General features: G+C 44.0%; 1 protein-coding gene across 3 annotated transcripts in view; it reads left to right on the top strand.

Annotated features, from left to right (window-relative positions):
• sh2d3ca (SH2 domain containing 3Ca) overlaps positions 1 to 26603 on the top strand; it is a 63665-nt gene that overhangs the window by 7257 nt on the left and 29805 nt on the right. For 2 of the 3 annotated variants that reach the window (XM_080419582.1, XM_080419581.1), the window contains exon 5: positions 9 to 48. In XM_080419582.1, the coding sequence (XP_080275708.1) occupies positions 9 to 48 (40 nt within the window). Of the gene's footprint in view, positions 1 to 8; positions 49 to 9784; positions 9922 to 26603 lie in introns of those variants that run through there. The other variant, XM_080419583.1, reaches the window with a different exon arrangement.

Below are 26603 nucleotides of genomic sequence, written 5' to 3'. Positions count from 1 at the left end.
GTTTTCAGACACATGGAGCCTACAGGAAACCAGGTGGAATATGACCAGGTAAGACTGATTTTTCGTGTGTGTGTGTGTGTGTGTGTGTGTGCGCGCGCATTCGTGTGTGTGTTAAGCCGCAATTATACTTTGTTGTACCACAGTGTCTTACCCGAGCCATTATCTCAATGTCTAGTCTGTGTTGTACATTGCCAAAAATAGCCAATCCACAAGCTGACAGTCACACAACGTGTCGCATCCGCAATGCATTGTGAGCTTGTAGATCTGCTATTTTCAGCATGTAACACCCACATACAATGGAGCAAAGATTAGGCATAAAGACCTCCATATTCCTTTGTTTGTGACTATCTGTGTGTATTCTGTGTAAGTCCTGTACGTTTTGCATGCATGATGTACATACCTGGAAATGCATGTGCCCCAGTGAAAGAAAGCATGTGTGATAGTGTTTCTCCCCCCAGAAGTAGCTTATGTTGCTGGAGAAAGCCTAAATACCACATGCTTTCTACACCAGCAGCATAAGGCTTGCTGCGGTAGAAAGCCTTGAACAACAGTGAGATTTAGTGCCTCTATACTCCATTAAAACGTTTCACCTAATTGTCTGTAAAAGTGAGTCCCTTGTCCAAGGCACTCTTCCCTTTGCTAAGCGGTTAAAAAAAAACTTTAGTTAAACATGCCAAGTCAAAAAAAAATATATACATTGTGTTAAATGTCTTCATATTGTCTTTTGCATTCCCAAATACAACATAATGGGTGGGGGTCTCCCACTCTTGCTTTCTCTCGCTCCTCTGTAGACACACACACACCGTGGCAGATTGTGTGTGTGTGTGTGTGTGTGTGTGTGTGTGTGTGTGTGCACTCCCACACACCGTGGCAGATTGTATGCGCGCGTGTGTGTGTGTGTGTGTGTGTGTGTGTGTGTGTGTGTGTGTGTGTGTGTGTGTGTGTGTGTGTGTGTGTGTGTGTGTGTGTGTGCGCGCGCATGTCATTAGTCATTAGCAGTTTTGCATCATCGCCAGAATGTTTTGACTGTATTCAGCCCTAGACACCCGGCCAATCCTGTTTGAATTAATTCCCCTATCTCCAGCAATATTAGATTAGCATTTTATGCTAGCTTTGAAATGTAATTGTAGCTGATTACTAGCCCCTTATACTCTTGCAATTATGTCCATTTCAGCAGGTTCATCTTGCGTTTAGCCTAATTCAGTGTGCCATTTAGCTAATTGAATCTGGAGTCAGCAGTGCTGTCAGCACTATGAGGCTATGTTGCAATCCCTCAGCCACTAGGTGGAGCTGTAGAGCTGATTTATGTATTTGGCATGAAGCAAAAAGAGAGAAAATGACTTTGGACGACAAGGAAAGACAATACATATTTAAACTACATGTATATTTGCTTACACATACTCTATACCAGTGGTTCTCAAACCTATTCTGTACATTTCAAGGAGGCCCCTTAACTCTCACTCTCTGTGAGAGTTACAGACTTGTAAGGGTCAATTTAGAACCTCCTCAAGGAACCCTGAGAGTCCCTGGACCCCACTCTGACCAGTCATATTCGGCGCTTTGCTGGCCAGGCTTGGAATCGAATTTGGGGTAACTGGGGACTCGTGCTCCCCAGGCGGGCTCTGTACCATTCAGCTATGCCGCCTCTTCTTAAAACTGGTGGAAACGCAAGCCGTTTCGCGGCCGGTTCCGTGAAGGTTCCAAGAATCTAGAACGAAACCAGTTCTAGAACCAAAGTTCTATACACACACATGCTATAAACCAGTGTTTCTCTTTTTCAATTCAAGGACCACCAGTTTGATATGCAGTAAGCCATGGACCCCCATTTGATATCATTTGTTGTATCACTGGGACCCCAATCTTCACTGTAAAATCCTCAGTGTTCATTTGACTCAGACTGTGTAGAAATTGAACCAACTGGACATTTGGTTTCATTTGGTTCCGGAGTTACAGACCTGTAAAGTTCCCATTTGGTTCCTATAACCATCAATAATTATAGCTGGACTCCACATTATAAGAACCAGTGCTATAAACTGCCTGGGAGACTGAGGAAAGCAGAGAGGGGATATGAATATGTAACTTTACTGAGCTGTTGAACTCCTGGGATAGATTCTTTCAGTTCTATTGATTATATATCAGAGGCAGAGTGGTAAAAGGCTTCTCCTATGACTCTGACCCATATTCACATCGTAAAACGAATGCATTTGTCCGCGAGTTCGACTAACCACAACAAATCGACTACAGTGGCGTAATGCTTAATTTATACGCAACCGATGTTGTGTGCCGTAAATGGCCGATCTGTGTTGTGAACATGTAGATTGGCTATTTTTGAAACATTTTGAATAGGGTTTAAGTGGTTGAGTTCAGTTCATGGTTTTATGGGTTTATAAAAACATTTTGCTTGTAAGTTAGATGTCTTCAAATAAACACTTGAATCAAAAAATAAAAAAATAAAATGACAAAATATGGGTCAAAACATGAGTGATTGGTGGCCTAGGAGTAGGACTCTCTGAAATCGGTTCAGCATCGGACCCGAACATCTAACATCGGTCGGGCTCTGCTCTAATCATGTTTGAGTGAAATGATCATTATAATTGAGTGATGTACCTCTTTGTTTTTATATATATATATATATATATATATATATATATATATATATATATATATATATATATATATATATATATATATTAGATACTGTATATATACAGGTACTGTGTATGAATGTTTTAACTGTCTAACATATCAATTAAATTTGAAATACAGTTCATAAGATAAGAACTTGAGAAGCTCCATATCTTGTCTCTGTGCTATATTGCCTGAGACAGTTATTATCATCATTGCTTCCGGCAGAGTTTCCCTTGAGCTGACCTTTGCCTCACCTCCTCTCTCTCTTCTGTCAGCGGGTCAGACAATCTCTCTCTCTCTCCTTTACCTTATGTTGCATCGCTCGAGCTCTCCATCCTGTTTAATTTCTCCTCCACCCCGTCCCCCGCGCGTCCTCACCCACGCCCCAGTGCTTCCAGCCATATCTGTCTCCCTCCACTCCTCTGAAACATTTATGACAGCTGATGTTTAAATCAGGACTTGGCCCCAGTGTTCAGAAGAATACAGCATCATCTCACTATTGACTCAGAACGCACTCACTCACCTGCACATGCACACGCACGCACGCACACACACACGCACGCACGCGCGCGCGCGCACACACACACACACACACACACACACACACACACACACACACACACACACACACACACACACACACACACACACACACACACACACACACACACGGAGCGACACAAGACAATGAGAAAAACAAATCTCTCTGACTGATTTGATTTGACATGAGATGAGCAGTCTGAAAGACAGAGCCCAATCAATAGATGAATCCCTAGAGTACATTTATTCATGCTTTACATTGTGTGTCCATTGTTACTGTAAGGTTTCCGATAGTTGAGGCCCGGGTCGGTCGAGCACTGTTTACTGTTTTTTACTGTTTTGTTTTGACTGTATTATGTTTTTATTTTCACTTTCAGTATACATATTTTGTTTTGTTTTTAATGGGGGGGGGGGGGAATGATGTTTGTCTATGCGTGGCAATCTGCACTTCCGTGTGTGTGTGTGTGTGTGTGTGTGTGTGTGTGTGTGTGTGTGTGTGTGTGTGTGTGTGTGTGTGTGTGTGTGTGTGTGTGTGTGTGTGTGTGTGTGTGTGTGCGTATGGCGGGGGGGCTGTGTGTTTGCACATGCACACAAGTATATCTATTTATAGATGTATATATTTGAGTGTACAGTATGAGTATGGGTACACTAGTATACTGTGTTCCACTGTATGTTTGTGTGTGTTTGTTTTTGTCTGCAGCCCAGCCCTGCTTTGTCTCTCAACCTCTTTTTAGTGGTTTGGAGGTTCTTTAAAAGGAGGGACGAGGGGGGGGGGGGTCCATATGTGGTTCATTAACATTTGTTTGGCACGCGACTCGCCCATTGAAGCTTTAAACAAAATCATGTTCAGTGTGTGTGCCTGCTTGCGTGCATGTGTGTGTGGGTGTGGGTGTCAGCTGTGTGTGAACACTCTTGATTAAGAAACTGGTTTGAATGTACAGAATGTGTGTGTGCCCTACTGCCCCATGAGATTAAATCAATTGTGTGTGTGTGTGTGTGTGTGCGTGTGTGTGCGTGTGTGTGCGTGCGTGCGAGAATGAGACTGTTTCAGAAGATTGAGTTAGGTTGGCGCCGCTGTGGATGTGAGTGCGTAAAATACCAAGGCTGGTCTTTGCTAACACGCCCATCCAAGGTCTTCTGTTACTGTCATCACATGTCGATCAGGCAGGCTGACAAAGAGAGCGAGAGAGAAACACACATCCACATGGAGAGTGAAAGACAAGGAGACAGATAGCTGCACCACAGTCAGAATTCATAAACCCTATTAGTGCTGATGTTTGATCAAACATACCGTGTATATATTATAAACCTATCTACAGAGAAAAGAGCACCACAGCGCCTCACCTAAAGTTCACTACACGGCCCAACAAGGGGGTTATTTGTAGGCATCGGTTTGCTTTCTTTAGACAGGACTGTGTCGACAGACATCAGTCAAGGCTAGAGGGGAGATGACATGAACACAGCAGGTCCAGCTGGACTCGAACAGTGTGTAATTATAAACACAATGCAGTAATCGTTCAGTCCCTGGTGCACCCCCAATAAAAGGGGTTATTTTAGATGGAAAATGGACCATAATGATCTCCCTAAGACATTACTGCAGACTAGGGCATTCACAGAATAGTCGAATATTCGAATATTCGAATATCAAACCGACTATTCGACTATCAAACCACTATTCGACTATTCGAAAAAAAAGCATTTTTTTTTTTTTAAGATTTTTTTTTTTAGTGGCTTTTCTAGAGCAGACATGCAGCTGTGAGCTCTGGTGTGACGTCAACTCGCATTCCTTGAGTCGAGTCATCAATGCAATTGAATTTTTTAATTTTTTATAATCAAATCGAATAATCGAATATTCGAATACTTTTGGGTCGAATAATTCGAATACCATAAATCACTATTCGTTAATGCCCTACTGCAGACCACCTTTATTTATACACCAAACCACTGTTGTTGTATTGTTGTGGGAGAAGACACGGACACTGTGCACAGTACACAGAATACTATGCAGCAAAATTCTCAGTTTTAATATATCTCCATTTGCATCTATTTTTACGCTCTCAGGGTTAGATTTACACTGAGGATTTCACTGTGTATGTACAGAGTGATTGTGTGGATATATAGACACAGCGTCCATGCCTGATGGGCCCATTAAAATCGGAGGCTATTGTTTCAGATGGTCTTTGAGGCATATATCTGGTGTCTCAATACGGCTTAACCAGTTGGCGAATAGAGGACGCCCTGCGAAAACACACTGATGGCTATCTGCCACACACAGATCATTAGCCAATAGCCATACCCTACAAACCCCTGATGAACACACCCTTTGTTTATAGATGCACGTGTGCACACACATACATTGACACACGGGCATTATGCACACTCAGATTAGAATCATGCCTCCCAATTCTCCCTTACGAGGCCTACAGACACACACACACACACACACACACTCGCACACACACACACACACACACACACACACACACACACACACACACACACACACACACACACACACACACACACACACACACACACACACACACACACACACACACACACACACACACACACACACACACACACACATTATAAATCTACTGTATCTCTATTTTCCCCCTCTTGTGCTCTCTCTGTCTATAATTTCTATTTGTGTTTATCCCCCTCTGCTTTTTTTCATTCACACTCAAATACACACACACACTCAAATACACACGAGAGCACAAACACACGCGCGCGCACACACACACACACACACACACACACACACACACACACACACACACACACACACACACACACACACACACACACACACACACACACACACACACACACACACACACACACACACACACACACACACTCACTCACACACACGTTCCTTTCATTAGCGTCACGCTCGCAGGCACATGCGGGGATTCTCCATTGTGCTCCCCATCAGCCCGCGGGATGGGGTTCACTAATTAATATTTAACTGAAGAACTCTGCCTCCAAGCAGGGGAGGAGATGGAGAGAGATACTGTGTAGAGAGCAAGGACGAGGAGAGAGGAACGGGGGGGGGGTGGGGGAGGGGGGTGGAGTGTGAGCTAAGGGGAAGAAAAAAGGAAGAAAAAGGATGGAGGGAGGTGGGGAAAGTGTAGGGAGGAGTTGGGAGAAGGAAGAGAAGGTTTAGGGTTGTGGTGAGTAGTGCTGTCCCGATCATGAAGTTTTAGTTGACGATTAATTGTCATACAAAAAAATTGCGATTCAGTTGTGTTTTTGGTATTGAACACCAGAACATAGAAATAAATGAAAAATACTTTTGTGCCTTTGGACAAATAACTTACAGAGCCTATTACTGAAATATACAAAGAAGTTATTGACAATGACAGGTGCCAATAATACAAATAAATAATGTACTACGCCCAAAACAAGCCCTTATTTCCAATTGGCCCCCAGCCCCTTGTGCCCCCTGACACATCACTTGACAACACAAATAAAGAAAATCATATTTTCAATTGAAGACACCTTGAGGGGGTCTCAAGTGTAATTAGCATTCACAGTACAAGGGGCCCAAGGAGGGATTAAAAGGGAACAAGGACAGAGAAAAAAAACAGGACAAGGAGGAGAGGAGGAATAAAGAAGATAAGCATAATGGAATGTGCAAGACAGCATAAATAGGAGCAGTAAAGTGGAATGTCGGAGCAAATGAGCAGAAGACCGATAACGCCGTTTATACGTTTTAAGGGTAAAAATCTTGAATGTCATAAACCCTAGCGCCCCTTCACTGGGGCAAACATTCAGCAAAAATACCCAATCTTCAAGCTCACAACACACTGCGTTGGAACGCTTGGTGAGCGTGTCAATTGGCTAGTTTTGGTGAAGAGATTTAGGAGCGCACCAAGTATAGGGTGATTAAAAGTTTAAAAGGTCTGTTATATATCTTCAAAGCTGAATACGTTGATTTGTTGGAGAGGAAATAGGGTTTGAGGAACAGAGTTTGAAACTATTTGGTTTTCCACACGACTTTTGTGTTTTTCCCACAATCCTTTTGGGTGCCGTGGAATGCGATGTGCCAACTACTGTACTGTAATATCTGTTGTCAGTGCTCTGGTGTGGTATTAGGTAGGATTGAGGTGGCCTCTTACCAGATTATTTGTGTTTCCTAGCGTGTAATCTTTCTAATCCAGATGAGGATGACAGTGATTAGGTTAACCACTGAAGACCTATTTGGTATTTTCAAAACATTTTTTTCAAAATCTTTTGTTGACCATTTTTGACATTCTTTGAACATTAATTGCCTATAACGACACGCCCAAACTCCTGGACGGCAGGTTAAAGAAGAGACACTGTAGCTTCATGAATCCATATTAGTACCGTTCTCTGATCGGTGCTCTGAGACACTACCATGCATTCGTGAAGCAGATTAGCAACATGATTACTGTTATCCTGTGTGTGTGTGTGTGTGTGTGTGTGTGTGTGTGTGTGTGTGTGTGTGTGTGTGTGTGTGTGTGTGTGTGTGTGTGTGTGTGTGTGTGTGTGTGTGTGTGTGTGTGGGTAAAGAGTAAGAGAGGAGGTGACTTTAAACAATACCAGTGTTGGGAGAGAAAGTGTGGGGGAGGGGGGGGGTTGACAACATTATTTTTGGGTACCCGGTGCTGTCTGTTCTTCTCTCTACTCTATCAATTGGCCGGTCTCTCTCTCTCTCTCTCTCTCTCTCTCTCTCTCTCTCTCTCTCTCTCTCTCTCTCTCATTCTCCTCCTCTCCGTGCAGTGTTGCAGACCTATAAGTGCACTGTCAGAATTTTTAGGATGCTGTCAAGGTTCTTGCTGAGTTACCGGTGAAGCGTCCTCAATGATGTCACTGACTCACTGGTGACAAAGCCCTGCCCTCCTGGTGTGTGTGTGTGCGTGTTCTTGTTTTACTATACTTGTGAGGGCCAAATGTCCCCATAACGATTGTAGAATTTGGGTAAGAGGACCCTTTTCCTGGTCCTCACAAGAGAGATGGTTGTTTTATGGTCTAAGCTTTTAAGATTCAGGCTTGATTTATACTTATTTGTGTGCTGCTGTCGCACACCCCAAATTAATCATCTACAAGCGCACAACGCATCAGGGTTCATGTTAAAAAGAAGGCATTTATAAAATTACCATCCTAAAATGTTGATGTCCTCACAAGTATAGTGATACAAACATGTGTGTGTGTGTGTGTGTGTTGAGTGGGCACATGTGAAATGGGCCGTTCAAAATCATAGCATTTTCTCCTTGGAGCACCTGCCTGTGTGTTTCAGCCGCTAATGAGGTGTCTTATGGCTGCAGTCTGCATCGCTTTTTACAACCACATCATTATATTCTGCAACAGATAACACAAAAACACATGCATGGACATGTACACAGATTCACACACAGATAACTTAATGATATTTGTGTGTGTCTCAGTTTGTGTATGTGTGCCTGCATACAAGAGGAAGTGTGTGTGTGTGTGTGTGTGTGTGTGTGTGTGTGTGTGTGTGTGTGTGTGTGTGTGTGTGTGTGTGTGTGTGTGTGTGTGTGTGTGTGTGTGTGTGTGTGTGTGTGTGTGTGTGTGTGTGTGTGTGTGTGTGTGTGTGTGTGTGTGCATTCTTTCCCCTGCCACCCCAGTTGAGTCCCTTTCAGAGCAAAATAATGGACAGATTCCTTTGAGAGGGTCTCCTTCTATTCTCTCTCTCTCTCCCCCCCTCTAGCTATATTCACTCCCTCTTATCATGTGTTTAACCACCATCTCTCTTTCTGCTTCCATATCTCGTCACTTTTTGTCGTTCCTTCTTTTTCTCCTTAAAAAGAAAACCCCTCATTCTCTCCTCCCCATCAGTATTGTCTCAGTGAGGTTGCAAAGCAAGCGGGGGTGGGTGGTTGGTTGGGTGGGTGGGTGGGGTCTGGTTGCAATTCGACAGCACTTCTCTCTGCCTGTGCCTGCCAGCATCCCCCCACCCGCACCCCTCCTCCCACCCACACCCCTCCTTCTCCCTCACACTCCCTTTGGTCCGCCCTCCCCCCACCCACACTCCTTTCATCAGCAAGCAATGAGGTAATCCCTAGCAGCCGCGTGAAGCGCAGCAAGTGCAGAGAGAGAGGGAGAGAGAGAGTAAGAGATTCGCCCGGCGTGGGGCAGGAGCAGCAGAGATGTCAGTAGCTCTAACGTCGCTAGCCGTGATCGGAACCAGCTGTTAGCAGCTAGTAAGCTACTGGCCAATCACTACGGTTGGTTACTAGCAGCTGCAAGGTGTAGCGGGTTAGGCGTTATAACGGGTTTGGTCCCATTTCGCGTCGGCGGCGTTGACCGGCCGGGACTGATAGCCCCCCCGGACAGAGAGAGAGAGAGAGAGAGAGAGGCAAGGCAGTTCCAAGTGTCAGGCAGGGGTTGGAGAGGTTCCTCCCAGGGACCGAGGCAGGGTGGTAGGACAGGACAGGACGGGACAGGACGGTCCACGCTGGGTGGGGTAGGAGGACAGGAGTGAACGTGAGAAAGAGGACGTGAGAAGGAAACAGGAGCGGAGGAGGATAATACAAGGTGTGCGATAAGAGGAGGTGTTGTTGAAGAAGGGGAGAGGACTGGGGTTATAGGCGCGAGGAAGAGGAGCAGAGGAGGAGGGCGGCCGGTTGGCCAGGAGGTACAGAGCAAAGGAGGGAGAGCTGTGTGTCCCCCACCACCATGACGGAGAGGTGCAGTCTGTGGAGCGCCCTGTCAGCTGCAGCATGCTGCTTCTACAGGGGCTCCTTCATGCAGGTGCAGGTGAGTGGACATGCATGCGCCCGCGTGTGTGTGTGTGTGTGTGTGTGTGTGTGTGTGTGTGTGTGTGTGTGTGTGTGTGTGTGTGTGTGTGTGTGTGTGTGTGTGTGTGTGTGTGTGTGTGTGTGTGTGTGTTATAACACATTTTGCATGACAGGTATTCATGATGAATCATGCCAATATGTAAACAGTGAAATCCCATAGGTCCATCTAAGTTTTCTTATAAGTGCTAGTGCACTGCACGAGACGTGTGAATTGCCTACTCTTATCAGAGATTATTGATAGAAGAAAGCTGTGTGTGTGTGTGTGTGTGTGTGTGTGTGCGTGTGCGCGCGCGCGTGTGTGTGTGCGTGCGTGCGTGCGTGTGTGCGTGCATGTGAGAGGTGTCTTGATTTCTATTCAGTCCCTGTAATGCTAGCCTGCTAGCTGGCAAAGTGATGATCTCATAGATACTGTACTGACTTTGTGTGTGTGTGTTTGAGAGTGAGAAATAAACAGTGGTGTGTGTGTGTGTGTGTGTGTGTGTGTGTGTGTGTAGGGGTGTGTGTGTGTATGACTGAGTGAGTGAATGAACAGACTGAAGGGTGTGTTCGTACAGTACAGTATCAGTTCTACTTGGGCTAATTCTGGACGGTCGCTTGAAACCCAATATCTGCCCTGATTCCTGAGACAAATGAGACATGCCTGTGTGTGTGTGCGTGTGCGTGTGCGTGTGCGTGCACTTATGTTTGCATTGTGTGTAGGTGTCCTATTGTTTATCGCAGGCTTTATATAGCATATTAGATGGCAGAGCAGGTCAACAAAAGCACCTTGTTGTACGTCCAGGACCAAAACCAGTGAACAAAGCTCATTACAAGAAATGTGAAGGTATGGCAACACTGCAGGACATTGTGTCTGTTTGGGAAGCTGTGCTGTTCTAGCCTGGTAACCGTTATGTAGGCAGCAGCAGCAGCTCAGGAGGTAGAGCGGACGTTTGGGAATCGGATGGTTCAGCTCCCTCTGGGTTAGGGTCGGAAGTGTCCTTGAGCAAGACACTTAACCCCCAACTGCTCCCGATGAGCAGGTTGGTGCCTTGTATGGTTTCCTCCAGCGTCGGTGCGGTGTGTGAATCTGTGAGTGTGATGCACTTTGCAAAGTGCTTTGGATAAAGGCACTATATAAATACACCATTTACCAATAGATGCGGACGTTGGTTACTAATTCTTTCTATGTTGACTCCTCTCTTCTCCAATCGTTCTATTCTCCTCTAGCCCCGCCTGGACTCATATAGTCTGTTCTGTATGTGGGTCTATAGCTGCCACGTTGCTTGCGGCCAGGCCTCTGTGTTATGTTTATGGCTTTTGGTGTGGTAATGGCATGAGGGCGTGTGTACAGCTTGATGTTGTTTGAGGCCAGTGAGCCCTGGTGTTAACTGTTGGCGTGCCCTGTTCTCGGCTCGCCACTCCATCGGGATGGTGTCGTGAGGCAGGCGTCTGTCTCTGTTAGTGCCAGTGGGACGACTGCACACATTTTTAAACCTCAATTACTTTTGTGAGGTTCGTAAAAGAGAAAAAAGGACAGTCCCTGAAGCAAGTTATTAAGACGGTTTGCAATTTTGGGGTTTATATGTTTTTAAAGTGGATGTTCCTTGTTTTGGCGGTATGACCCTTTTAAGTCAAAACCAAAAGACAAATCTCTTTTTCTCTCTTCCCTCAGGCTGAAGAAATTTAAGTTTATTTACAAGCAATTTATTTATGTTCTCATTATTCCGTCTTTATCCGAGTATCCAATCACACACAGTACCATTCTATTATAGCCTATATCCCAAGTGCTCGTTGACATCAAACTTCTGTTTTGCTTCTGTTTAATACAAATTAAGTTTAGTGTTATTAGCCAATATGTTGAATAAGAATCGCGTACCATTCAGAACTGCTGAGGATTATTTGCGCCGTGCAGGCAATTCTTCATCAGTGGTCCTCCACCACAGCAAACTGTCGGATGGAAACGTCATACGTCCAAACCGTTACTTTTCAGAAAATGAAACGAAAAGTTTCTGAAACAGTCAAAATAGCAGATCTACAATCTTACAATGCGTCGGCTATTTTCAACTTCTTTAGTTTGACACTCTTTGTACGGCGAGGTAGGATAAAAAGTAAAAAAAAATCGGGAGATTTCTGCCCGACAGCGACAATATAAGCTGACTAGATCCCCTACTACAGTATGTGCTGAATGACAGGAGAAACACTGGTGTAGTCATACAGAGACAGCACAGTGGTGAGTAAAATCCAATGTACATCAGCTGTATCAGTGGAGCGAGATTAGTCCTGATCCCCTGGTCTAGACTGTTGTATGCTAACTATGAATACACGCGTGCACGCTCTCACACACACACATACACACATAAATACACAACCACACAAAGTGAGAGCCGACAAAACGTCTGCACTTTCCAGTATTCTCCTCATTGTTCTATTCTTATGAGGACGTGGTGGATAGAAGTACAAGAACACACACACACACACACACACACACACACACACACACACACACACACACACACACACACACACACACACACACACACACACACACACACACACACACACACACACACACACACACACACACACACACACACACACACACACACACACAGCCTTTCTATTGTATCTGCAGTACCCCAAATGTTCCTAGCATGTCTCTGTAACTGGGACAATGTAACTGCCTGCTGGTCTCCTGCAGTGCTAACCCCCATTCTACTCCCTGGAACACACACACACACACACACACACACACACACACACACACACACACACACACACACACACACACACACACGCGCACGCGCACGCACACTCACTGCCGGTCACAGTTGCACTTTGATTGTTTTTGACTAAGTTAATCCTTTCTTTCTGTGTCTGCCAGACACTTTCTCCCTGTTCACCCATCTCTCTCTCTCTCTCTCTCTCTCTCTCTCTCTCTCTTTTTTTCCTCTCCCTTTTTTTTCTCTCTATCTTTCACACCCATTCTCTTCCTCCCCGTCTCTCTCGCTCTCCAATTCATCATGCTTTATTGCCATGAAAGTTGGCCCTGACATGAAGGCCCTGCCCCCCTCACTAGGCTTGGGCGGTATCTATTTTTTTCATACCGTTATACCGTCCTGAGTCTGACATTCTCCCAGGGTATACAGTATATCGTTGCTGTCGAGCAGAAACTTCTTTATCTCCATATTTAAACTTTTTGAGATTTTTTTTTGTAAATGAATGCCCTACTTGATCATTCTACAGCGTCACACAAAATGAGCTTGTCGATCTGCTACTTTTTCTGTTTTTGAATTCTGAAAAGTAACCGTAACCTTTTGACATAATAAGGTTTCCGACGGACAGAGACGATATGACAGTATTTGTGTAAGATAAATAATCATGTGGCTAATAAACTGCTTTTGTAGTTGGTAGAGGTCATCTCAAGTTGGGATGTGCGCATGCAAATTGACTACTCTATTAAACGGTGCTGCTAGTCAGTTAAACTATTGCAAAACATGCTTTTATTCTGAAATTAAACACAAGTCATGGCTAACTTAAACCTTGCACTTAGTGTTATTTATTTCCCTAAACACATCTACAAGGCAGGATTTCATCTATATTGAATTGGCTGGTTGCCTCAAAGCGTCACTTTTCCCTACCCTAATGATTACGGTCTGTTAGCCCTTCAACTTAGGCTTCAACGCAGACTTGCATTCAGTGAAGTTAACCATGGTTGTGGCAGCATGCATGTCTTCCATTTTTGACTAACAGTTTTGTGCTTTGTTGATGTAGCAAGAGTAGACCAACTGAATATGGTTGGTTAGGTTGCTGTAGGCTCTGGTAATGGCTTCGCATTTGCAGCAGCTACTCATTAGCCGCTAATGGGCGATGAACTTTGAGATATGAATGGAGGTTTGACTTGCAGGAGGCAAGTAGCGTACACAACATTGTCCATGTTGACTGGATCCCTTTCTATCACTGGGACTAATGCTTAATTTATACTTAACGATGTGACACATTGTGAGGTTGTAGATCGGCTATTTTCGGTCAACGACACCGTCATACGACAAAGTATATATCAGGCGTAAACTCAACATACTCCCAAACAGTGGCAGTCGCTATCTTTCTCAGCTGCACTACAAGCATAATACATCGCCTCAATACAGAATCTCCGTAAACATTTATAGGAGGAGCGACTTTATTGAAGATCATATATCAGGATTTCTAAATACCTTGATACCATTATACTGCACAAGCCCCCTCTCTCTCTCTCGCTCTTGCTTGCTTGCTCGCTCTCTCTCTCTCTCTCTCGCTCTTGCTCTCTCTCTGACCTGCGCCTCTGCTCTTCCAGGGGTCTACACTTGTTCCTCAGTGACCTAGCCAGCATGTGGCAGCCGTTGTGCCAGCAGACGGTCCCTCTCCCATCCCATAATGATTCTGTGGAAGGTTACTCTCAACCTCTGTACTTGCAGTATGTTACTGCAATGACAGCCTGTGCCACATGGTGGTGGTGGTGGGGGGGGGGGGGGGGACATTTGTGTTATTTAAAACTAGGGCTATCGCCTTGTACGTCTCGCCAGTCACCCCCCAATATCACAGTGATTTCACTTTATATGAGACATAAAAGTGTGACAGCTATATTTTGTATATCTGCAAAATCAGGTTGAAACTAAATAAGATTCTCTTAAAATCTTATCTTGAACACATGCATGCACACACTAAGATTTAACCATAATGATGCATCACATCACATACTACAGGGTTATATTGTATCAATTTGTGCACTAAGCTCGAATAAAACCCCACATTCTCCCGTTCTGCAACCCAGGCTCGCAACAAGCTGCGCCAACGGGTCTTGTACAAGGTCGCTATACAGCATGAAGATTATCGAGCTTGCTGGAACAACCCAAATGCAGCTCATGATGCGCTGCTGACGAGCTGTGATCATGTGCGGAAGCAGATGTAAACAACAGACTCTTTTTAAGTTGGTGCTGGCAACAGGCCAATGGTTTATGTCTGGGAAGACAAGACACGTTGTTGTGTTCTTGCCACATATCGACAAGTCTCAGCTTGACTTGGTTTCAGTTACCTTCAACTGTCCCTTGTTGATTAGACTCTAATTTCTTCTTCTTTTTTGTGTCAGCACGGACCTCCGCTCTAAAATAATAATAATAACTAAAATCTCATCGTTCCTTGTTCTTTTTTTCTTGTCTTGACCAATGGTTGTCCAGATTTTCATTTCAAGAAACCCCAAATTGATATATATTTGACCGCAGAGCCCCTTTCGAAAAGATTGTGTGCCAGGGTCCCCCATAAGAAACGACTTGTCAGCATTTGTGTGTCCATTTTTCAAAAAATAGGCAAAAAATGACTCACGTCGTATCTGTTATGTCGCATGCAGAACATTAAAAGCTTGCTGCTCTGCTGTTGCCTTGTGCATTCGAGAGGAATATTTGAAAAACCCCAATCCTGGATAGATAAAACGTGGTTTGTGACTTCTACTGTGGCTCCCATTACATGCTATTACAGAGATCACAGTGTAGATATATTATATCTACATCTATAGATGGATATCCTTTATGCCAAAAGCAGGCCAAAGATTTAATTAGGTTGCTTGCTTTGTTAATGTACGTTCCCTCCAAGTACTCTATTACTACTATATTTTATATCTCTACATAGACCGCATTGATCGCTTGATTTCATTATGGTTTAACAGACCTACTCTAAATCCACTAATTCATGTGAAACTGTCTCAGGAACAGACCCTTGTATTCTTTCTGAGGAATTAGAGAAGTCTGATTCACCTGTGCATCGGACTGTAGCATCTCTTTTCAGTGCAGGCCCTGGTTCAAATGGATAACACATTCCCACATGCATGGCTCTAGTCCAGCGGTTCCCAGCCGTTTCTGGATCAGGGCCCGCTTGGAAATGTCAAAAGTGTTCGCAGCCCACCCAGCTGACCACTTAACACGGCAGCCGCGTTAAGTGGTCAGCTGGGTGGGCCGTGTGCATTTTCAGAACATGTTTAGTTTATTTTAATTATCAATCAATTGATGGTGTTGAATCAATGGAACTAACGTAGTATACTTTACTAAGTCCTACTTGGTACTAAGTCCGTATTTGTCAGTATCGCAATGAAAACACATTTTTAAAGGTTTTAAAGTAACTTTTAACTACTTTTTTTTATATCAATGTGATATTGTCAATAAAGTCTTAGTGTTTTCCCTATTATTTGGGGGCCCACTTGCAATATCCTCCCGGCCCACCAGTGGGCCCCGGCCCATAGTTTGGGAATCGTTGCTCTAGTTGGCTTTATGTCAGTCAGTCAGTCAGTCAGTCAGTCAGTCAGTCACAGCAGTTAAGCCAGAATCCAGTCAATCTCCCAGGGGTCCTTGTGGTTTTGTATCGGTTAAGTCTTCACTCTGTATCCAGTCGCCACTGAGCTAACTCTAAAAGATATGACCACATTATTGCGTGTGTTTGTGTGTCTCCTGAAGCCGGAAAATTGAAATAGTTGCCATGTAATCCCCTCTTCTCCTTCTCTCTCTCTCTCCCCCCCCCCTCCCTCTCTATCTCTCTCTCTCTCTAACATGCACACACACACACCCTCTTCTCTCTTCCTATCCCCAAAGCTTTCACCACAAATCCTCTTTTGGAGTGTCTGCCTGTCACACCCTGCAGGCTTATGGCGTGAAGGGCAGCTGTGTGTCTGTGAGCTTAGATTGTTCCAGTGTCTAAAACCTCATCATTACACTTACGTTTTCACTAGTAATGAGAACGTGTGTGTGTGTGTGCGGTAAATCTCTGTGTTTGTGTGTAAATACAAGAGTGCGTGTGTGAATACAGTGCTTTGTAATGAACCATCGCTTCTAAAGGGTTCTCAAAATGTTGAATGGCATTAACTGTTTATTAGACTGAGTTGTAGCCAGTGTTAAGACACTGCCACTGTCAAAGCTCTTACTTAACTGCATTGTTTTGGGTTCAAATCCTACTCCACTACCTGTCTTATATGTCGTCCGTCAAAATAACCTCTAGGTATAATTCTTGTTTAAGTACACCTTAGACCAGTGTTTCCCAAACAGTGGGTCGGGACCCATTTTGGGGTCTCAGATCCATGTCCATGGGTCGCAAGTAATTTATTTCCATTAACCACATTAACCCAGGTTAATGTGGTTAATGAAAGAAATGACTTGCGACACATGGACGTCCCTATTTTTGGCACTTTTCTCTATTCATTTATTAAGTATATAGGGCTTAACTGGTTAAACTCATAACATGGACTATTCAAAGAGAGGTCAAATGTGAAGCAGGATTGTGGAGAGAATATTGTACAAGCACTCTCTCTCTTGTCTCTTGACTCCAGCTCAATGTCACAATCCTCTCCTTTTCTTCTCTTCTCTCTTTTCGCTCCAAATAATAGCCCCAGAAGGGAGGGAGCGAGGTTAGTCCACACAATGCAAACATGGCTAAAATTCTATCAGCAGAGACCATACTGGTAACCTAAACCATATTGATTTCAATGATGTTCCCTGTCTTTTAATTCAGCATTTTTATACCCACTATCTCGTTTGTCATAGGAAAACTTCATAACACAACAACGTTGGGTTATGAAGTTGGACATGCCATGTTTGACTATGTAAATCATTGGTTCTCAAAGTGGGGTCCGGGGGGTTCCAGGGGGTCCCCAGCAAAATGTGTGAATATAGCATCACAATAATTTAAAACTTTTATACTTTGGCTATTAAAAAATAGCAGATATACAAGCTCATAGAGCTTATAGATCTGCTATTTTTGAAAAATCTTGAAGATTCGTGAAAATCTTTGAATATATTTCTTTTAAAGCGAACATTTTAACACAAATCTTTGCTTCTGGGAGTCCCTGGCACAACATATTTTCAGATGGGGGTCCGCGGCCAAATATATATCAATTTGGGGGGTCCTGGCATGAAAAAGTTTGAGAAGGACTGATGTAAATCAGGTGAATAAATAAAACTGTCTCCAAATACAAATTACTGGATATAACAATATATAATACAGACTCCTAGCACAATGGTTTTGGACTTTTTGTGCAAGAAGACACACATATTGTGTTCCTTTTCAAACTTGTCATGCATTTATATGTGAAAACAAAATGTGACTTGGTGTGAAAAGGCCTATTCTGGCGTAGTGAGAGGATTGGCAGCAGGAGGTCGGCCATTGTTCATCTACTTCACCTTTGGCTTTTCCTGACCCCACAAAGCCAAGAAGCTGCTGGATGAGGACGGCTGCCATTTGCAGTTCACCTGACTGAAACAAATACTGATTCCATCACAATGAAATGTCCTCCCATGCCTTTATTGAAAATTCCTTTTGATCCCAAGAAGTCTTTGTTAGGCCTTCTGGCTTGGAATGTTTCACACTAAACAACTGAAGGCCCATTCCAGAAGTTGACGCCTCCTCTGAGACCACGGCATAGTGAAGCGTAGTTTTACACATTTTGCGGGAGAGTGTCTCACAGATCATGCTAGGCTGGTGATTGCCGGTTTTAGGCAGTTTTTATGACACATGCCGGAAACTATAATTCCCTCCAGACATCCTGTCTTGTTAAAAAAATATTAAATCATGGCAATTTATTATTATCGCTGAAAATCAGACACATTTCAATTCCTCTTGCTACGCAAGTGCACTCTCTTTGTCTCTCTCTTTCTCTATCTCTCTATCTCTCTCTCTCACTCTCTCACACACACACACACAAAAACCTGGCATGGCAAGACTAATATCACTACGTAGATATTAGTCTGGAATCTCTGTGTGGAACCTGCATTTCCAAGGGCTGGATTAAAAAAATGCCTCTGGTGATAAACCAGCCTTGCGTAAACCTTGCATACTGGGCTCTGATTGGTGCCCCACAACTTCGGGGGCAGGGAAATCCAAATACAACCGAGCGGGCCAGACCAAATCTTGCACTGGCAGATTCGTCTGGTTTCCAGGTTACTCTCACACCTACGCGCACGCACACACACGCACACGCACACGCACACGCACACGCACACACACATACATACATACATACATACAAACATATACATACATACATACATACATACATACATACATACATACATACATACATACATACATACATACATACATACATACATACATACATACATACATACATACATACATATATAATGATATACATCAGACACTTTCACAGGAGAGGGAGATACACTTCAATATACATTGAAGTGTGAATGTTTGGACCCCAGGAAGAGTAGCCTTCACTGTGCTGAGGACTAATGGGGATCCGTAGTAAACAATAAACACAGCAAGATGGAGAGATTGGCATCTATGAAATATAGGATTTTACATTAGAGTTTAAAGCCAGTATACTGTAAAACAAATAATAACAAATCTGATCTGGTTTGCTTAAACTCCTTGTTTAATAGCTGATGTCTTGGAGGAAATACCAGCAGCTCTGCTGGCAATAACAAAACTGCAATGACATCATGCTCTAAAAAAGTAAAGAGAGATGAAGGGGGGGAGGGGAGGGAGAAATGTGTGTAACAGCAAAAGAGAGAGAGAGAGAGACACACACACACACACACACACACACAGAGGGAGAGAGAGCGCGACTGAGGGTGACTGTAGCAGTCTATCGCAAGCTAATTTCCCATGAGCATCCCTGCGAAGAACACATCTACCTCCCCTCCTGGGAGCGTTGACATCACACTCTGTTTTAAACACACACACACACACACACACACACACACACACACACACACACACACACACACACACACACACACACACACACACACACACACACACACACACACACACACACACACACACACACACACACACACACACACTCCTACACATGCACATCCTCATGGGGTCATAGTCATTTTTCTATTTCTCCAGTGTGCTAAGAAAGGACTTGCAAGGGCAAGGCTGCTCTCAAAAGGTGTTCATATACACATAACAGGAACAGAGTTGCAGGTGTGTGTGTGTGTGTGTGTGTGTGTGTGTGTGTGTGTGTGTGGGGGGAGAGAGGGGGTGGCGGGCAGTAGGATGTGCTCCATCTGTATTACCATGACAACGGCCTGGTAACAACAGAGAGACAACACCCACCTCCACCATCCCAACCCCCATCAGTTGTGCACGTGTGCATGTGTTTATGTGTGTGTCTCTGAGCATGTGTGTGCGGGTGGGCGGGTATGTATGCATGCATGCTTGATTGCGTGCATATTTGATAGTGTGCATTTGTGCAAGTGTGAGTGAAATTCGTATGACTGCGTGTCTTCTGTGTGTGTGTGTGTGTGTGTGTGTGTGTGTGTGTGTGTGCGCGCGCACGCGTGTGTGTGCGTGCGTGCGTGTGTGTCCATTAGTGAGCTCAGCTCAGCAGGTACTCCAATGTCTCTGAATGACGGACACAGCTCTTAATAGCTCTGCCTGTATTTCTCGCTCTCTGTTAGGGGAGTGGACACACACACACACACACACACACACACACACACACACACACACACACACACACACACTGTATGAATGGAAGTGATACCTCAGCAGCGCTCCCTCACTGTCTGGCCTCAGTCAGCCAATCACGCGGCTCGCTGCTCAGCCTCCAGGAAGAGGTGACATCATCGCTAGCCAATGGCATCACAGCTCCGGGGTGTGCTACTTTCTGCTGCCTCCACCATCAGTCAAGATGTACCGTGTGAGGGCACTGTTTCTCAACATCTGGTCCAGGGTCCACCAGGGGGTCCAAATGGACCCTTAACAGGTCTTTAACTCTGAGAGTGTGCAGTGTCCATTTGCACGCTCTCAGAGTTAAATTAACACTGATTGTAGTGTAGATTGGGGTCCCAGAGAATTATTTTTAAATATGTATTATATATGTCATTTGAAAATATTTTGTGCCAGGGACCGACAGAGGAAAATACAGGCAACAGTCAGAGCTATAGAACAGTGGTTCTCAACCAGTGGTCCGGGGACCACCAGTGGTCCTTGAGGGGGTTCCAGGTGGTCTAAATTGTAAAAGGAGGAGAGACATGGATGCAGAAATACAGAAGGAGAGAGAAAGTGGGGGAGATGGACATATAGAACAATGGACACAGAAAGACACAGGGAGCGGGCCAATAATACTGTATAATGTGCGTTTCTGTGCAAGTGGTGGATAGGGAGATGAAACAAGCTGTGTGCATGCATGCGCACGCTTGCGTGGACGTGGTGAGCGTGACCTCTCTGCGGAAATGCGTCTTTATGCAGAATATGTACTTATTATGCAAATGTACCAGTAAGCCGCTAAGCATATTCGGATATTTCGTTAATAAACAGCTAACCGTTGACATTAGCGTGGATGTGTGTGTGTGGATGCAGGTTGGTCTCATATGGATCACTGCTGGAGAGTGATGACCCAGGCAGGAGCTGTGTGTGTGTGTGTGTGTGTGTGTGTGTGTGTGTGTGTGTGTGTGTGTGTGTGTGTGTGTGTGTGTGTGTGTGTGTGTGTGTGTGTGTGTGTGTGTGTGTGTGTGTGTGTGTGTGTGTGTGTGTGTGTGTGTGTGTGTGTGTGTGTGTGTGCGCGTGCGTGCGTGCGCGTGATGGAGAGTCAGGGCTGATTGATATGCATCGGGGGTCTACCTATGGGATCAAAACGCTGCCTCATTTACATCTCATCATGTATGGACACAACTCCCTCTCCTCTCTCTCCCATATCAACCCACCCCCCCAACACACACAGTTTTCAACCTTTATTTCTCCACGTGCCCTCTATAACTTTTCATTCATCCGTCTCCATCTCCTTGTTTATTTTGTATTTCAGTCTTCCCCTCCTCCTCCTCCTGTATTTTCATGTGTCTGTCTGCCTATCTTGTCTTCTACTGTAGTGTCTCCCTTAGTCCCTTCCATCAGGCACAGTCCATAGGTCATACTTTTGTGCTGTGACTAGGCAAAATGGTGTGTGTGTGTGTGTGTGTGTGTGTGTGTGTGTGTGTGTGTGTGTGTGTGTGTGTGTGTGTGTGTGTGTGTGTGTGTGTGTGTGTGTGTGTGTGTGTGTGTGTGTGTGTGTGTGTGTGTGTGTGTGTGTGTGTGTGTGTACACTGAAACAGTAGGGTGTTGAATATCATTATGGCTAGGCCAGATATAGCTATAGGCAGCCATATCCATGATACACTTCCTTTCTGTGACCTTCTGGTTACTCTCTGTGTGTGTGTGTGTGTGTGTGTGTGTGTGTGTGTGTGTGTGTGTGTGTGTGTGTGTGAGACTCAGCCCTAGATGTGTCTAAATGTAATTATGGTAAATGGTAAAATTGTATCCACCTTACAGATTGTCCATTGATATGCCACCTGGGCATGATTGTCATTATAGGTTAAAATATTCACACATTTTCCAAAAGATTTCACGGTTTTCACAATTTTCAAAAATAGCCAATCTTCAAGCTCACAACATGTCGCGATGCAACTGTATATAATCTATTATAAAATTATATACACTATGGCTTAATCCATTAAAACCGGGAAAGCATCTGTGTATTTTTAGATAAAAAAAATATTCAAAAATAGCAGTACAAGCTTGTACAGCTGCTATTTTTGAACATTTTCTGAAAGTGTTGAATAATGTTTTAACACAATTCTTCTCTTCTGGGGGTCCCTGGCACAAAACATTTTCAGATAGGTGGTCCACGGCCAAATACATATAATTTGGGGGGTCCTTGGCACAATAAAGTTCGGGAACTACTGATTAAGTAGGCATTTGTAGAATCTCAGGTCTTAATGGGTCAGATGGTGAACATCCCCAACACACCTCAGGTTATGTAATGTATTGCGCTTTCCCTTCCGCTGCCGTTGAATTTCATTGCTGCCGGGTGGAAACCTTGTATGTCCAAAACCGTTCCTTTTTTAAATGATTTTATTATTTTAAACTTAAAGTAGGGGAAATAGACGATCTACAAGCTCACAACACGCCGCATTTTCTCTACTTTTGTGCGACGACACTCTTGTATGATGAAGTAGAGCATTAATTTACGAAAAAAAACATAAAAGGTTGAAATCTGGAGATACAAGGGTTTGCTTTTGGTCCCCTTCCTACTACAAGGAGGAAAAGCATTGTGGGTTTTGTGGTTTTTCCATTCACACCTGTGACCTGTCAATGCTTAGATGGATGGCCCTGGTAATGATGCTAATGCTACTGACTGGCGCTTAAATGGCTCGCCAAGGAATGGATTTGTGTGCGTGTGCAGATGTGTCTCTCTGTATGTGAGTGTATGTGTCTGTTCATGCGTGACTGTTAGTGGACACATGTGTTGTGTGTGTGTGTGTGTGTGTGTGTGTGTGTGTGTGTGTGTGTGTGTGTGTGTGTGTGTGTGTGTGTGTGTGTGTGTGTGTGTGTGTGTGTGTGTGTGTGTGTGTGTGTGTGTGTGTGTGTGTGTGTTTGTTTTAAATCTTCCCCCGCACAAATCTTTTCAAATGGTGTTCCGCAGCTAAAATACATGAGAGCCACTGCTTTAAGGAACAGAAATGGAGAATGAATAATAGCGATTTAGGTTAGGCTAATTTGTTTAGCTTTAATATTTATCATATTACCCTCAACCCATTCCTACCTCCCGTATGTACTCTGGGCCGTCAGAATAACGGGTCACCCCCGAGTTTTTTGTTTTATAGAGTAAACAGCTCAAAGCTTCACTCTGCTGCCCCAGTGGGTCTGGTTGTCATGGAAGCTAACAAGCCTAGTTAAAAATCAAAGCCAAAGAGAGAGAGATACTCTCTAGACTGTGGCTGAAAGTGTGCTAGAGTCAGATGAGATTAATTAAGGCCGGAGGTTCAGCATGAAAGGACCTGGCAACCTAATCTTAAAACAATGATTCTTAATTAGTGGTAGTATAGTGCTGGGTAATTAACTGAAAATATATCGAAACTAAGATTTAGGACTTCTAAGTGCCTTAATCTTGCTCACGTAGGTTAATCGAATAATGGAGAAGCGGGTTTCTAAATGTTTTTTTTATATAATTGTATTTATTTATTTATTTTGTAGGGACCAAATAAATGTAAATACACAGAATTTAGCAAAATATGGTAATTTTCATCCGTAGTCCCCAACATAGAAACAAACTGATTAGTCTGTATTATAATTGATTGTACAATGGTGCCGTGCAATAATGGCATGCTTGTAATATTTTACAGTACAGATGTTGTCAGAGATCTACAAGGGCAATGTAAAAAGAAAAGTGTTAAAATAATCGTTCATTAGTCCTAATCGAGGCAAAAGTTTCAAATATTTGTGATATTGATTTGAAGTTACGTCACCCAGCCCTAGGTGGAAGGCTTGATGCATACAGTTGTATGTGCACTGGTATCACGCACAGAAAATAGCTGATCTACAAGCTCACAACGCGCAGCAGTGCGACGCATTGTAAGCTTGTAGATCGGCAATTTTCGCTGCGTGGCGTCCGTTCACAACGAAGTCCTAAAAACTAAAATCCAGTGTTAATTTAACTCACAGGTCAATGTTTTATCCTCGGGATCCGGACTCGGGATCCGAGTTAAATGAAATACTAGTATTTGACAAGTGTGGGTGAGATGGAGAGAGATGGGTTGGCAGTGAGAGGGATGAAGCTGGCACATTGGAGGAGGGATAAGTGGGGATTTATAGAGAAGGATGGGTAATAACATTAAGTATGGCTAGGTAATAATACACATACTGTACAAGACTCCACATGGAAAGATAAACAGCTACATGTTATAAAATATAAAATATAATAAGAAAGGAAATATGATTAAAGATTGCTACCTTGGTGTCATAAGAACAATGCAAGGGCCATAGAGGGAGAAACATATGACGATGAAAACAAAAAATCAAGTTGAAAGTCGGATCATGATTTAAGCTCTTAAGCTTTTGGACAGGTCAAATTCAAAAGTGTTCCAAAAAAAGAGCCAATTTACAAGAGATCTACGGGCTTGTACGACTGCCATCTTTGAAGGATTTATCAAAATGTTCACCTATAATGACATGGCCAAAATAGGGAATGCCAGGATTAAAGTGGGTAAAGACAAACTAAAATGAACGCTATATGATGAGTAAGAGGGCACTTTTCTAGAGTGGGCTATAAATTACTCCACGAGGAAAGAATGCCAAGACAAGGCAGACAGAGGCAGGAGGAAAGACAGAGAGAGGAGGCTAAACAACAACATGACCATTAACCAGAGTGTGTGCTTTAAGTTGCCAGGGTCTGTAATATTGGGCAGGGGGTTTGCACTTTCAAGACCGTTCAGTTGGTGCAGTTGTTCCCAGCCAGATTAATCAATGTCAGTAAAGTAAGTGAGACTACATAATATAGTTTTAATATGACTCCGGTTGGTGTAGAATACTGTGGTTCCTCCGTATTGCAGCATTAAGTGGAGCCGTTGTCCGTGGAGCACGTTTACTTGCACGCAATAATCTGATAGCGGGGAATAATCGTGTTATAATAATTCAACTCATGCATTTGAATTTGTATGCACTCTGGTGTGGTGACTATAGAATAAACCCTGCTTTCCATTATTCAGTTAATGGGACGTTATGTAAAATTCAAGCTTCCTACCAGGTTGTTCCAGGTGTCATTTAAGTTTCACATACAGTAGATGTTCATAATTATAATTTCAGTAAGCGTGAAGCATTTCTAATTCAGTCCAATGATTCTTGCCTCTCACCACCATCTCTCCATGCCAAGGACCCCCCAAGCCTTTGGCTGCGGGCGGCCCCCTATTGCGAAATGGCTTAAAAAAACAAAACAAAAATAGCCGATCACAAGCTCACAACATGCCCGATTTCAACATGCTGTGAGCTTGTAGATCCGCTTTTTTTGTGTGAATGTTTTTTTTTGTGCTTTTTACCCCTTTTTTCCGTTTAGTCATTTTTCCCAATTGATTCCTCCCTACACAAATTTCTGTGCGTTGTCACTGCTGTTGTATCCTACGGACTCACCTGACGCCTTAGGAGCCCCCACCAGGAGGACAGAGAGCCTTCGTCCTACTCCTCCCGCCCCAACACTCCCTGCTGACAGGTATACATGCAGTGATATCACCCTCCCCGCCCCGGCTTCCCTCCGCCGAACACGGGCAAATTGTGTTCAAAACTTCGAATAGACAAAGCCGGATGCACCACGGTGGATTGGAACCCACAACCTCCGCGGTGGTGGGCAGGCACTTTGCCGCTGTGCCACCCGAGCGCCTGTGATCAGCTGCTTTTTGAAACTCACGAACATTTTTGAACATTTAAAAAATGCCTTGACAACTACTAGACCATACACGTGAATGTGCACACCGAAACATTATGCAGGCGTGGGACCTCAGCCGTGACTACAGATAGCATAAGAACAGTCACATAACAGTGTAAATGTCCCCATCCGCCGGTATCTCTCATCATCTGGCAATGCGACACTAGACAGCCCACAGCTGAGAGGGAAAACTGATCATTAAATTATAGAATATAGTAACCCTTGGGGCTCTCTCTCTCTCTCTCTCACTCACACACACACACACACACACACACACACACACACACACACACACACACACACACACACACACACGTGCACAATGGTGGGATAACACGGTATTTGCTCCCAACCAGCCATATATTTTCTTCCTCAGTACCCCCCACTGCACATGACAGAGCAAAGCACACTTGGGACACATTAACCCCTCACTCACACACACACAC

The sequence above is a fragment of the Gymnoscopelus braueri genome, assembly GCF_963280865.1.
Source record: "Gymnoscopelus braueri genome assembly, chromosome: 22".
Classification (NCBI taxonomy): domain Eukaryota; kingdom Metazoa; phylum Chordata; class Actinopteri; order Myctophiformes; family Myctophidae; genus Gymnoscopelus; species Gymnoscopelus braueri.
The sequence above is the reverse complement of the archived record's forward strand: the minus strand, read 5'-3'. Positions and strand labels throughout refer to the sequence as shown.